This window comes from Hibiscus syriacus, unplaced genomic scaffold, assembly GCF_006381635.1.
Source record: "Hibiscus syriacus cultivar Baekdansim isolate YM2019G1 unplaced genomic scaffold, ASM638163v2 tig00110279_pilon, whole genome shotgun sequence".
In the NCBI taxonomy this organism is placed as follows: Eukaryota; Viridiplantae; Streptophyta; class Magnoliopsida; order Malvales; family Malvaceae; genus Hibiscus; species Hibiscus syriacus.
The window spans coordinates 1,330,015-1,345,710 of NW_024062659.1; the positions used below are offsets into that span (position 1 = coordinate 1,330,015).

At 33.6% G+C, this 15,696-nt stretch overlaps 2 protein-coding genes across 2 annotated transcripts; one reads left to right on the forward strand and one right to left on the reverse strand.

Moving 5' to 3' along the window:
* Nucleotides 1-1,772: 1,772 nt before the first annotated feature.
* On the reverse strand, nucleotides 1,773-2,854 carry LOC120115829 (adenylate isopentenyltransferase-like). Its single transcript, XM_039136430.1, has one exon. It carries the CDS (start codon nucleotides 2,852-2,854, stop codon nucleotides 1,829-1,831), a length of 1,026 nt encoding a protein of 341 aa, XP_038992361.1. The 3' UTR covers nucleotides 1,773-1,828.
* Nucleotides 2,855-12,440: 9,586 nt separating this feature from the next.
* LOC120115996 (zinc finger protein JAGGED-like) lies at nucleotides 12,441-15,696 on the forward strand. Its single transcript, XM_039136583.1, has 7 exons — nucleotides 12,441-12,550; nucleotides 12,726-12,783; nucleotides 14,019-14,185; nucleotides 14,643-14,731; nucleotides 14,890-15,021; nucleotides 15,152-15,230; nucleotides 15,300-15,696. The coding sequence occupies exons 1-7, from the start codon at nucleotides 12,441-12,443 to the stop codon at nucleotides 15,694-15,696; spliced, it is 1,032 nt and encodes a 343-aa protein (XP_038992514.1).

Below are 15,696 nucleotides of genomic sequence, written 5' to 3' on the forward strand. Positions count from 1 at the left end.
CATATCGATTTCTTGGGCTAAATTGACTGCTACCCTCTACCAAACCATGCAGCGTCAGCTAACCAGTCGGCTGCTTTGTTAAAATGGCAGCCCCCTCAAGTTGGCTGAATTTGTCTCAACTCCGATGCAACTGTCTCGTTATCAACTAATTGTTACTCGATTGGAGGAACATTCTGAGACCACCATTGTACTTCCTTTTGTCCTATTATGAAAGCATTGGAGCTCTTCAATACTCCATGCAGAGTTCTTGGCCATATATGAAGGTTTCTTATTGGCTTGGAGTCAAGGCTACGAATACGTCATTGTCCAAACTGACAACACGGACGATTACGAACTGTTATCCGCACCACTATCTGATAACCCTTCTCTCTTGTACGTGACATTGATGGTCTTTGTAAGAGAGCTTGGTATGTTGAATTCACCTGGGTACATTGCGAAGCAAATACGGTGGTTGATTACACGGCCAAGATGAAGCCTATGCCTATCGAGTCTCTGCAAGTCTTTGAACAGCCTCCTCCAGTTCTTTCGATGCTTCTATTTCTTGATCTTAACGGTCCTCTTTATGTGCGCTTAAATGCATAAACTGGCTCCGGCCTCATTATTTTTAAAAAAAATAAGTTCAAACATCTAATTGGATTTACTATTCTCGGTAGTCTTCTAATAGTTTAATCTTTTTTGTGATTCATTTGTTGATGTAAACAAATATCCATTTCATCAAACAGTGAGCACTTCTCACAAAGCTTCATGCGGTGGCCGGTGGGTGATCTCAACTACTCGCCACACCGCGTTCCGACTTCATCTCCATCTTCTTCCCCCAGATTCTAACTTCGGCCCGTGATTAGGATCGGATCGATATGCAGGAAGTTTTATAGTTTAGTTTTAGGGTAATGACTGCAAATGGTTGAACCAAAATTACAGACAGCAACCGAGTGTATTTTTTTTTCAGGTGTAGCTTTCTACGTGCGGACCATGCTTACGGATAATAGCTTGATGGAACATTTGGTGGTCAGGCATTGGAGGGGATAAAATACAATCAAGGCAATTATGAGTTGATGATAGCAACGATTATCCTAATCCAAGCTGATGCATAATTTATTTATTTATTTCTCATTTCTAGGCGCATGAAAACAAAAACGAAGTTCTGTAGACTCATCAAATGATCTTAATAGTAAAAATAAACATTGTTTTTTATAAAATATACGAAGTTAAACGAATATATCCGTAAAATGTTTATACGTTATTAATACATTAAAAAATCTAAACATGTAATACCTTATAATCCATTTAATAATCGGAATTGACATTCCAAAAGTTTATGGGTGCAGTTAATGAAAGCTTAGCTCATGATGACGAGAGAAACAAGTAAGACTAAGGAATTCTCATTCTAAAAATAGATAACAGAGCATTAGGACCTTTGCCCGGCTGTTCCAAGAATCCAGGGCAACCTAGGTCTAGCTTTTGTTTTTCTTTCCCAACTAGCCCTGTTCTTTACGTTATAGGGTAAAGCGGCCTAAACTAAAAGGTATGAAGGACCTAATTGACTTGTAATATAGTTCCAAGGACCAAATTGGACTTTTGAATCCCCACCTGTCATTCCATTTAAAACCTTAAAAAAACATGATTCTGTAATTATAGTACGGAAACAGAAAACACAACAAAAACTTGTCTTTCCTACAAAATTTGGTCGCCTCATCTACCAAAAACATTATTACATTTTATGTGTGCATCAAAGCGAGAGAGAGAGAGAGAGAGAGAGAGAGAGAGAGAGAGGTTTTGTTTTAAGAAGGAAGAAAGAATAAATTAGCTGGAATAAGGCTGGAACAACAACCTACTCCAAAAACCGGTTCACGGCCTTCACGCTTGGCTCCAATACTTCCTTTTCCCAAATACTCCTCCACTCTTTCTTCTTCATTATCTCTTCAAACGACGCCGTTCCGTCCAATCTGTTTAGCTCCCACCCGGATTGTCTGAGCTGCTTGATCTTCCATATCTGCCGCTTCGCTAATCGACACGTGTTGTATTTGATCTCCCTCACGGCTTCCTCGTATGCGGCCCTCCGCGCCTGATTATTACACCCCTCCTTTGGTGGTGGTACGGTGCCGTTTTCTTTGCTCTCCCACGGTGGGTACTTTTTAAAATATTTGTCGAATTCGGGTACTCCGATTGCTTTTCTTAACCCGACCCGGCTATCATCTTTTGTTGGGTCGTAGAACTGAGCCAGCTCTTCCAGCATGCCCGAGTCGAGCATGTCGTCGACGCGTTCACATAAGTAGTCGGAGAGTACCGACCAGGCCACGTCGACCCAAAGGAAACAACAGTCGTACCTCAACAAATGACTCACTGAGTGCGGCGCAGCGAATACGTCGTCCCCTCGAGGGTCTAAGGTTTCCACGAGGAGAGCATGGATGAAAGAGTTGGACCCACCGACGAGGAGCGGCAAGTTTCCAGTCGAAGCAATGTTGGCAATGGTTAAACCCGCCTCCGAACGGAACTGCGACGGAGAAACGTCGGCGTCGATGGATTCGACGTCTCCGAGCAGATGGTGGGGGACGCCCTTCCTTTCGTGGAGAGGGATTTTGTTGGTGGTTATGTCCAGGCCTTTGTAGCGTTGCATTTTGTCGGAGTTTATGATTTCAGAGTGAGGGAAATGGGTGGATAAGTCGATGGAGAGACGACTCTTCCCGGTGCCGGTGGCGCCCATAATAACGATAAGTTTCGTCTTGTTCTGATTGGAGCGGCTGTCGTGGGGTGGCGAGGACTCCATGCGAGCCCACCGTGGACGGCAGTTCGGGGGAAGAAGAGGGTGAAAGAGCGGAGAATGGAGAGAATGAAAAGAAGAGAAAATAGGTTTCATGAGGACGAACAAGGAGACAGGCTGGTTATGAATTTTTATGAGCTGTGGAAGGACATATAATACGGAAGAAGAAAAAAAACCCTTATGCGTGTACCGCAAATAACACAAAAAACAGAGAAACTGAAACAGAAACAGAAAGAGGAAAAAAACACACACACACACACACACAGCGATGATATTTTTTGGCCTACATACAAATCATCACTGCTTATGCGTTCTGGGTTTCATCGTCTTCACTATTCCTACATTACTGCACCTTCAGTTGATCAAATCATCAACTTTTCACAATCCAACAGCAAACAAAAACCAGAACAAGAAGAAGAAAACAATGTGAAAACACCACAAGAGAAGTATAATATATATATATATATATATATATCAGGTGTTTGTATATATATAAAAAAGAGAGAGATTTGAGTTGTTCAAGTGCTTAATCAATGGCCGTTTTCAAATTACTGTATAAGTTTGAGGTGGTTGTGGTTGAGATACCCAAATCTATCTCTCTATTTATAATAGTTCCTCGTAAGAAAATAGAATTAATGTAAGAGAATATGTCAAAATGAACCTTTTTGGTTAGTTAAGAATGTGATTAAGCTAAGAGCAAATCAAATCTCAATCGTAATCAAATAAAATGGTTTATAAAGTAAATTAAGCCCAGGAGCTGCAAAATATAGTATTATGCTTTGCCATTATGGAGGAAAGTGAGGATTTTTAATGTGCTAATGCTTCGCTTTCAGGTGGGAACAAACATATTTTGTCTTTCGATTTTAATAATACTAATACTAATAATAATTGTGTATTAATTTATACGCATCTAATAAAATTAAAGGTCAATTGCAAATTTCACCATTTAACTTTCTTCACACTTCTATTTTAGTCACTAAAACTAAAAGTTTTCAATTTATTCACTTAATTTTTTTGATTTGATCCTATTTTGGTCACTTGAGTGTTAAGTCTAAATGGAAAATGACATGGTAGCTACATGCACTGATGTGGAATGATTATTATTAGCATGCATTCATGTATCATTTACATCATTTTCCCTTCTTTTTTTAATTTTATCTTCTCCTCCAAATATGAAAGTTTTATGGTTTCACCTTTGTGTCACGTTGGTGTTGCAATTATCATTCTTTGTTATCTTCTTCGACCACTCAATGTATTAGAATCTTCCTCTCATTATCTCTTACCACTCTATCAAGTTATATTTAATCTAAATCACTTTAAAATTCATAGAACACAACCATAAAACCAAAACTCATGAAACTCTAAACCATTATTAACCGTAATATCCATCATCCGTTCATCATAAAATGAATATATATAGTTTTCTTCGTCTTCTCCACCTCTCCACCGTTGAGATTTGGAAAAAAATGTTTCATCAATGAGAAATAAAAGAGGATTCAAAACTATAGTTTTTCGCAGAAAAATGAAGAAAGTTTTTTGCCGTTAAATATTCAACGATGAAGTGATCAAAATTCGAGCAAATCGAAACAACGAGTAAATTAAATTTTTTAAAATTTTAATAACTAAGATAGAGATGATAAGAAAGTTGAGCAATGAAATTTATAATTTATCCTAAAAATAAAACCAGTCATATTATATTATTTAGGCCACAAAATATTATCGCATAGGTAACTATAATGATATTTGCAATGCTTTCATGCAACTAATTGAGGTGCAGGGACGGCGTGGGGGGCAGCACCATTGGACCTTAAAACGATCACTCGTTTGTTAATATATTTAAATTTTGAATATATTTTCATTTATGAACACATAACAATTAATATAAGCTATAAAAATATAGCAAACAAAAAAGGAAAATGGGAGTGGTTTATTTGCTTGCATTTGAAGCTTTCTTTCATCGTACACTCTGAAAGAGAATTAAAGTTGAAATGGAAGAAGAAAGTGTAAAAAAAAATGAGCACTCTAATAATGAGCTTTCTTTCATCTCCATGAAAGCATATAATTAACTTTGAGAATTCTATGAGGAACACAAACTTCCCCCTCTTTCCGGCCATTGCTTAATTTGTGCAAATTGGGAACTTTTACCGTGTTGCAGCCTTAATATACGGTTAAGGAAATGTGATGGGTGATATGCGTCCAATACGTGATATGTAATGTGATGGGTGATATGCGTCCAATACGTTTGAATTCATCAACTTTAAATTGTTTCATGAATGGTAATATCATTAAACTAATACTCAATTAATCTAAATATCATCATTGAATATTTAAAAATATAAATTTGAGAAAGTGTAAATTTACAACTTGATTGATAATTAATCTTGTTAGGAACGATAATTGATGATAGACGATGATTGACTAGTGATGATAATCAGATGAGTTGAAAATTTTAAGAAAAAAATTAGGAAGATTGTTAGGATTGATGAAGTTAGATTGAACAACCGAAAATGTGTCAAGAGGGGATGAATTGACAATTTAAAGTTTAGGGAGTAAGGAGTATAAAGATAAATAAATTTGCACAATGATTTATAATGGTTCAACTGATCAACCAAGTCTACATCCACTACCTAAGCTCCCCACTTAGGATTTTCCAACAAAAATTCACTAATTTGTTCTTTCTTTTTCAAGGATCAAGAGTAACATTTACAACTCCCTATCTTTTCAAATGGCGGAGATAGAACCAAAACCCCTTTTACAAAAAGGAAAAGGATGAAAACAAGAAAATCTCTCTAAGGTATGTGTTTACAAAGATTAGGCTCACTAAGCACTAATATTTACAAGAGAAAGGAAAATAGGAATAAAAAGTTCTTCTCTTGTGTTTGATTTCTTAGATAGGTGTTCTAACCCTCCTTCAAGTGTCCTCAACTTGTTTTTATATGTTGGAATGTGTTTGTGTTTGTGGTTGTTTCTAGTCGTTGGCGATGATTTTGAGCCATTGGGGATTAATTTTCTACAAAATAAAACTGCCCATAACAGGGAGTATCGACACTCCTTTAATGAGTATCGATACCACCTTTGTAATATTTAAATAAACTAGCCATTGAAGATTGTTGGGCTTGACTAGTATCGATACTATGCTTCATGGTATCGATACCACTTTGTAAAGTAGTATCGGTACCCCATTGAGTATCGGTACCTATTTTGCATTTTGGAATTTGAGCAATTTGGAAAACAACTGGTAGTATCGATACTACCTAGAGAGTATTGATACTTCTCTTACCTTTGATATCGGTACCACATGAACAATATCGGTATTGTTCATATAATATCGATACTATATAAACAATATCGGTACTAAGTGCTCAGAAAACTGTTTTGTGCTCAAATTCTAGTTTAATGGACTTTGAATTTTTTTTGAAAACTTTGAACAAATTTAATCAAGTCCAAAAACGTTTTGCCTTAATTTGTTATATCAAAATATTATAAAACATGGTTCAACAAAGATAATGGTCATGTCATTACATCATTAATGTTTTAACTATCTAGTGAAAAAAACAATTCAAAAAATTTAGTGGCGAAATTAAGACTTTTTATAGTTCAGTGGCCAAAACGAGATAACCCCTAAAGGTTAACAACTAATTGTGTAGTTTACCCTATATTATGGGTAAATTACATATGCTACCCACTTATTAGTAAAATTATAAATGAGTCACTAAATTTTTAAAAAATACAAGTGGGTCACATTTATCGATTATAACAAACATGTCACTCTACAGTTAAATGTGTAACGAGCATGATTTTTTTGTTATATTTAGGTTATTCTATTTATCAATTATAACAATCAAATCAGTTTACTTGTCAATTATAACAATTAGGTCGCTCGATTCTAACTAAAAAGTACATGTATGTTATACATTTATGTAAAAATTAGAAGAATAGTTATTCTGTTAGGCAAGTTGCAGTTTAGTTAGAAGGCAGTTAGTTCAGTACACTTGTATATAAGTAGTTGTATTTTTGAATTAATTAGTTCAATGAAGTATTATTTTTCAACAATTTAACGAGGGAGTGACCTTTTTGTTACAATCGATAAATAGAGTGACCCATTTATAGCTTTTCAAATGTGATGGTCCATTTATAATCTTACTAATAATTAAGAGACTTATGATAGAATTTACCCCATTTTTAAATATTAAAAGTAATATTTTTAAGGAGAAATAAGGAGTAAAAATAGAGAGAAATGTGGATGTCAGTACAACAGTCTTAATATACGGCTAAAGAAATACGTTACTGAAAATGTTAATATTGGGCGTTATCTAAAATATTTAACATTCCCGATAAAAAGTTACCTAAAACATTATATTTTTTCTTCCGAAAATATTAATATTGGATTATACAGGAAATTATTTAATGAAATTAACATTTTCAATAAAAAAATAATATTTTAAATACCATTTTACTGAAAATATTAAAAAAATATTAACTTTTAATTAACTGTATATTAAAATTGTCGTATAATAAAACTACCTTATTTGTGCTTATAGATGTGATTGATGGATCAGATTGGTGACAGCAACTTATCTGACCCGATCAAATTTAGAAATTTAGGAAAAGCAATTTAAGGGAAAGAAAGTTATCATAGTCATTAAAAAATGGTTAAACCCACGTTATACCCTTGTAGTTGTCCATTTTTATCATTTTATCCCTTAAATAATTGTTTTATGAATTTCGTTCATGTAGTTTCAAATTTTTAACGTAGTTAATTCAATGTCTAAATCCATTAAAAATGAATTGTTCAATCAAAATATTTCACGTGAATTTAATTAAAATTCCACACTTTACTTTGAGAAATTCAAAATTCATTAAGGGGTAAAATGATAATAATGGATAACCTCGGGTGTATAATACGATTAAACCCGAAAAAGCAATTGTGGGGTCTCATCTTTGAATGATGTTGTACAATGGAAGAACTTATGGCCGGTAGGGCTCAACCTGGGTTTGTTCTAAAGCTTTTTGTCAAATCAATTTTGTTATGGTTAAGTGAGAAAATAATGGTAGGATTTTGTCAAATCTCAATCACACCCCGCGCATGCTTCACATATACATTTCTGTCCACAAACCATTGGGGAGAATTTAGACTCCCCTCAATACAATATAATTGTTGTGTAAAAAAGAAAAAGAAAATATACGAATCTAAAGAATATCATGAACAATCATCCTAGAGAAGAGAGAGAGAGAGAGAGAGTCCTCTTCTGTAATCATCCTATTTCACATTCGATCTCCTATTCAAAGAATTTGGAGCATATTCCGATAAAATGGAGGTCGTATTCAAACTCAACGTGTTAAGGCTAAGCGACCCATGAAATTTGAAATTGAACATCCCCATCTACGACGATCAACATTTTGACTTTCTCACTTTTGATCAGATCTGGAGCATAATCCAACAAAATGAGGATCGGATTAAAACTTAAAGGGTCGAGACGAATCGCCCGATGAAATTTGGGATCAAATGACCACCATCTACGGCTGTCGACGGTGGCATTCAATAACGACGAACAATGGACGAGTACCAACTGTTTTAATTTTTATATTTTAAATTATTTTATATTAATCAATAATAAAAATATCATATCATATCAAAAGAATAATAAAATAACTTAGATTGACCAAAAGATGAGCAATTCGAAAGTTCAGTTAATAAATTAGAAAAATTAAAAGTACAATGAGTAAAATAGGATAGAAAGTAAAGTTCAATGAGGAATGATGTAATTAACTTTTTTTTTTTTTGAAAATTAGATAACGAGTATGGAATTGTAAATGTATTTTAAATTATAGTTATTGGTAATGTTATGAAATAATATCTTTTTAGTAATTAACCATAAGAGTAGTACTTAAAAAAATTATTTAAAGAAATAATATATATTTTAATTATTTAAAGGAAAGAAATATTTAATTAATAACGTTTTATTAAACACACTCTTAGGGGCTGTTTGTTTGTCTCTTAATAGAACCATTCAACGCTGAATGTTGAACCGTTCAACATTCAGCGCGTTTGTTTCGTACCTCCGAATGATTCAGTGCTGACTGATTCAGCAAAACAATGCTGAATGATTCAGCATAGAAGTACATTCTGAATGATTCAGAACCATTATTAAACAACATGTCACATTCAGAGTTAATTTATACAGAGCCTCTGAATCATTTAGCATTTGAATCATTCAGCGTTTAATCATTCTGAAGTAAACAAACAGCCCCTTAGTTGAAGAAGTTTTTGTCTTATTTGACACGTTATGCCACGTAGGACAAAAACGCTTCCAATTAAGAGTATCTTTAATAAAACACTTTTAGTTAAATATACATTTACCCAACGTAATTAAAATATATGTTATTTCTCTAAATATTTTATAGTATTTTCATAATTAATTATTAAAAGAATATTATTCTTATAAAAATTATCTAAATTATTAGAATAATTAAATAAACAAATTTACTTTTACTTTTATTTTGTTTAAAGCTACATAATGGGTCGTAAGTTTAAAATGTTTATACTTTATAATTATTATAATAAAAAAATTATTACTAAAAAACAACTATAATACAAATAAATCTTCTTTTTTGCATGAACGTACATATTGTTTTAAAACTATATACAAAAATATATAAATATATTAAAATTATATTATTAAAATATACAAATAAATTTTTTGGTTTATATAACAAAAAGTATATAAAGTATATCATCGTTTCCATTTAAGTACCTAAAGTATATTTTGATCAAAATAAATATCAAAAGTTGTTTTTTAAAATAAGCACCTAAAGCATTTTTTGGTCAAAATATGTTCTTGAAATATTCAATTTTTTTTTATCTAAGTATCTAAAGTATTCTTTAATTAATACGTCAAATTTTTTAAAACTTAGATGAAAAAATTTAAATAATTTATGTACCTATTTTAATAAAAAATAACTTTATGTATTTATTTTGATAAAAAAAACATTTGAAGTACTTAGATAGCGAAAGCGAAAAATACCAAAGCAGGTTAAATTTGACTTTGATTAAAATGACGTATTAAATTTGACTCATGTAATTTGAATATTATTCAATCTAATTTCATCAACATATTAAAATATATGTATTTATATTTAATGAAGCATCAATACGTGGAAAATTTTCTTTTCTAATGTATTATTGTGATTAGATTTATTATTATTATTTTGTTTAAATAAAAGTAGTTAATTTTATTAAAAATTACAATCCGAACGTAAACCAATCTGAGTCGACCATCGTGAGAAAACCATTTCCAAATGTAAGCTGCATATCTAAACCAATCTGAGGGTCCAAAGCATGAAAAATCAATAGGATAAAAAATAAGCGTCACCTGATCAATCGGGACGACATCAAATCTATCATGAAAAAATTAAACTAAAAGAACAATCAAATAACCGATAAAAAAATTGAATTGACCTAACCCAACTAAAATAGACTTGAACTTGAAATCAACTCAATCCGAATTAAACCATACTCGAAACAAATATGACCCGAACATGACCTGATCCACCCCATTCACAGGTCTAATATAGATGTTTGATCCAAACACACCATCATCCTACTTGAATACGCATCAACACATTGAGCCGGCACGACGAATGGTGATCTAAGAAAATAGAAAGGGTGAATATATATTGGGTAAATTACACGTTTAGTATCTTTATTATCACTTTTGGTCACTCAATTATTTTCTTTTTTAAAATAATACTTAACATTTAGTTTTAGTTTCATTTTAATCACTCACAGTTAAAAAAATAGCAGTGATGCTTACGTGTCACCATAAGATATTGTCATATCATCGTTGAAAAATAAAAATACCATATCAGCAGTTTTGTTAATTTTTTAACGGTGAGTGACTAAAATAAAACCAAAACGTAAACTTATATATGATTTTTCATAAATCATCAAATTATTGAGTGAACATCATAAATACATACTATCATCTTCATGATTTTCCATAAATTCTTCCTACTTTTTTGAAGTCTTAGTCTTAGCAATATGCGACCTTTTTTCTCTACCGACCACTAAGGACCATCATCATCTCCATCAAAACCCATATATCAAGCCGGCCAGACCACCGTTTCTCGACTCATCAAGTAGTGCTTTTCATTGACCATTGTCGCTTTTATATATGGCTTTGGGCAGTTTTGAAAAGCGGATGCATGGTTTACCATTTTTCAAAATCTTCCATCATAGCACAACTTCAAGTATCTTTCGGCCGTAAGTCGGCGAACTATGTTACACTCGTCTGTATACGGGTTAGATACGAGGAGGGGTACGAAATGTGAAATGATAATTTCTAAAATTATAGGGTACCGTACGATAAGAATAGGGTAAATATGAATAAATTTTAAAATTCTAAAATGATACGAATAAAGTTATGAATATTCATTAAAGTTTATAAATAAATTTACAAGATTAGGTATTAGATTCGTGTCTAATTTTTTTTATTTATATTATCTTTGTTAAAACAAATATATCTTGGGTTTCTTACGTCCGATTGAGGCATTTCAAGATGTATTAGAAAGATAACTGGAAGACGGTTCATATGTAAGGAGACATCTCAACCCAAAAATATCCGAATCTCATCCAAAAATCATCGTAAGTCAACTAATATTTCAGGCTTCAAAATCAACTTCAACTTCTTATTCACAAACATCTTTTTTTTTAAATATATATTTTTTAAGTTAAATCTAAAAAATGACTATGGGTATGCGAATGAATATCAGACGTCATCCTTGATACATCTTCGAAAATCTCTACGATATAGTAAATTAATTCTAGGCGTGCTTCTTCAACATGGGACGTCCCCGTTACGTACCCAAACTGTACTCGTTTCATATCCTTCACAAGTACGTATTGGGTACTTGGAACGACATTGACTTATCCTACCCTTGCAATATAGTCAATAAACCCTAAAGGACAACAACGACCCAACCTCCCCACATCGGATTCAAAATCAGGGTTGTATCCCCGTGGTGGTTGAGCACCACATGAGTGTATTATTAATTTTGAGAACAATGTTCAAAGTTTGGTAGCTAAAAGTACCTTTTGCATTAACATCTGTGCTTTGCTCAAGGAGTAGCTAATATGATTGTTGTATGAAACTATATAACAGTTTAATAGAGTAATTATATTTTTATTAAGTTAAATAATGTGAAAACTATATTGTTTTAATAAAAATATGATTTTTTGTTAAAATAATTAATATAATTTAAAATAAAAAAACATATAAAGCAAATTCATGCATAGTCCATCTCCGAGATATGGAAACTTATTCTTATTTATTGAACTTTATAAATTTTGAATATTTATCTCAGATTATTTTAATAAATCAGAGTCTATTGGTAAATGAATGTAAAAATATTATCTTAGATAAAGGATTTTGACAGCATCTGATATTCTATTCAGCATGACATCTTTGATAATATGATATTTGCGACCAATGTGTTTAGTTGTTTTGTGATGTCTCATTTCGTTAATATTAGATACGATAATATTTTTTTATTAATTTGGGGTAAGTATAAAGCAATATCTGTTTAAAGATGATTTTCAATCATTTTCACATTAGACGTTTATACTCTTGACATTTTTAGTGCTCGAACTTGGGACCTCAAAGAATAACAATAACAAAAACGGATGCTATTCACTATATTGCAGGGAACTGAACTGGTAGTGCACTGGACACAGAGCCTTGTACCAAGCGTGCTTTGGAGAATGTACCAAGAGATGGCCCATGTTGGTAAATGGTAGGTTTAGGTTCTTGGGCTTGTTATTGGAGTTGAAGCTCAATTGGTGACTGGAGGGTGTTTTTGAGCGAGGGAGGAAATGTGGAGGACCAAAGGTGTAATTTTACCCTTAAGGGAAAACAAATAAGATTCTTTTGTCTCTAGCCTTGATTTAGCCGTGGGTTTGGTGATATAGGGGACAAGGTGACCTCATTTCTTTCCCTTTCCTCTTGCTCTCAGTGACTTTGCTTAAGGTAATACATTCCTATTCTTGATAAATTCAAAGAAACTATACATGTGATGTCTTGTGGGTCAAAATGTATGCTATAGCTAAATGTACATATTTCCCTAATTCAAAATAATTCAATAAATTTTCAATATTTAAAATTTTTATCAATTTCATCCTCTTTTAATTTAAAATAATTTAATGAATTTAACCCTCTAATGAGATGAATAAACAATAAGAACAAAGTGATCAAACTTGGGTAATTAAGATAAAAAAGACTTAACCATTGAAACATATGAATAATGTTATCTAATATATATAAAAAAAAAAAGCTCGACTCAATGGTTCAATCTAAGGGTAGACATGGGATCCGAATCCGACATATTCTAATTTGACCTGACTTGACTAAAAAATTATCCCTTATATATTTAGAAATAATTGTAATAATATCACTCTTTTTATATTTTTCATTTAGGTTCTTATTTTATCAAATAAAATTAAGATTATATATGTGTGTCAGGTCATATCAGGTCGGGTGTAGGTTTTTATTTCAAAAATTGGATCGAGTGGAGCCTCTCTAAACCCAGATCGAGTTGGGTGACAAATGGAGGAGGTATAATATTCGAATCGGGTCGACCAAAATCCAACTCAACTTGGCCCATGCCCATCCCTAGTTAAGTCCTCCTTGTTTAAAATACTCATGTGTCTTCATCTTATCGGAGATCAAATTTATTGAATTATTAAATTATTTCAAATTAAAATGAGGATCAAATTGATAGAAATTTTAAATATTAAGATTTTATTGAATTATTCCGAATTAAGACTAAATTGATAAAATATATAACTTTTGGGGATAAACCCATTATTGTATCATGCCACATTATCATATCTGTTAATTAAACGGTAAAATTTAACAATAAGTGATCAAAATAAAAAACTTAATACAATTTTAAATATATCTTTAACAAAAAAATAATTGAATGACCAAAATAGATACTTAAAACGAATGTGATACCAAATAATTAGTTCGCCCTATTAAACATTATTTGAAAATTTGTGGAAGTAAAAGAAGAAGAAAAAACACAATAACATATAGATTTTATAGTGAAGGAAAAAAGAGGATGATGAAACAAGGAGGGAAGTTCCAAAGAATAAAACAACACTTTTATTTCTGGGGTTCAGTCTATATCCCATCTTAGATCACAAAAACCCTGGTAATGAGATCTTGATAGTTACAGTTCAATGTTCCATGGCAATGCGCAGGGTACAATGATGCCCCAGGGACGCCTCACCTTACACGGGGACCAACCCCATTCTACTTTAACCATGCACCCCACTAATCAGCTTAATTCTAGGGCTACCTACCCTCAAACCACATTTCTGGTTCCAACCTTTCGCTTAAATGAATCCAACAGCAAACCCCTTTTATGGTAAACCCTGTTAGTAATCTCTCTAACTATTTCAGGCTCCGTCATTGTTTCATGAAACTAGTTTTTAGGGCAAGTGACCCTCTATCTGTAGGTAAAACCAACCAAAGCTGTTCCAGTAAAAACCCCATTCCTTAAACTCCTTTCTTTCAAAGTCACGAGACCCACTGTCCCCTTCTTTTGTTCTTTCAATATATGAGAGCTGGTGGATGAGGAACTGATAGAGAACTTTCAAAACAATCTAGCCTTTTTTTTCTCCACACCTTCACTCAAACTAGCCCAGTCTAGAACTGAAGTCTTGTAATCTTCTGAAGCTTTAGTTATCTTCAATCTCAAGCATTGTTCACCTCATATTTTCCTGTCTTTCTCTGTTTGTACCATGTAGGTCTCCCTCCCTTCATCTTCAACCTCTACCCTTTGTCTCTTTCAATTATAATTGTGGCTCTTGTTCATTTTGCAGGAGACCTGAAGAAAACCCATTGGACCTCAATAACTTGCCCGACGATTATGCAAGGGATGGTATAGTTGTCTTTGAGGAAGGCTCCTCCGGTATACTCACATCTCTCTTCAACTCTTTCTTGATGCTTTAGGGTTTAAACTTTAAAGTAGCTTTTTTTGTTACACGATTTGGGTAAACTTAGGGTTGGGGTATAGGGCCAAGAATGGTCTCATCCAAGTTGCTTTAATTGGTGGGTGTATGAAAACAGGCTCACGGAAAAAGAAAAGCGGCGGTAAGGATGGGAAAGATGAGTGTGGGAAGGTCTATGAATGTAGGTTTTGTTCCCTAAAGTTCCGCAAATCTCAAGCTCTCGGGGGGCACATGAACCGCCATCGCCAAGGCAAGTCATTTCTTCCACTTTTATGTAGAGTCATCAGAGGTTGTTATGATGAATTTCTTGGCTGATTTTCCGTGTTGGATGACTCACTTTTGATTTGATTTGATCTGCGTTTTGTTGTTGGATGAGTCAGAAAGGGAGACAGAGACACTGAACCGAGCTCGCCACCTGGTCTTCAATAACGATAACTTGGCCACCCAAGGGCATCTAGGGTATGCACTATGCACTATTCTCCTTCAACTTTCATATCACTGACCAAAAATATGTTCCAACCATTGCAGGTGCCACCCGATTTATGATCCAACATTGCAATTTAGATCAGTTTATCCACCGAGAATCTTCCCCGGCTCTTCTTCAATGCTTATTCCATCCCCGCCGCCGCCGCCGCCACCATATTTACATCCATCACCGTCACGTCTCAGCTCCTATCCCATCAACGATTACTATGTAGGACATGTCCCGGGAAGCAGCGGTTCACCATCACAATACCCTCAGCAAAACCTAAGCTACCTTGTTCCACAAGACTCTAACTTCACTTGCATCGGAGCTCCGGTCGGACACGGCGGAAGAGGCGTATCACTGAGCAGCAACGTCCAGGAAGAGGGGCTGAATTGGGGTAGGAACTATGCAGTAGGTACACATCAGCGCTTGGAAAATCGATTTCAGGACGGATTCTAA

Coding starts and splice junctions, on each gene's coding strand:
- LOC120115996 (XM_039136583.1), top strand. CDS start 12,441: ATGCTATTCACTATATTGCAGGGAACTGAACTGGTAGTGCACTGGACA. Junction 14,186..14,642: donor AACAGCAAACCCCTTTTATG/GTAAACCCTGTT, acceptor TTCATTTTGCAG/GAGACCTGAAGAAAACCCAT. Junction 15,231..15,299: donor GCCACCCAAGGGCATCTAGG/GTATGCACTATG, acceptor CAACCATTGCAG/GTGCCACCCGATTTATGATC.
- LOC120115829 (XM_039136430.1), bottom strand. CDS start 2,854: ATGAAACCTATTTTCTCTTCTTTTCATTCTCTCCATTCTCCGCTCTTT.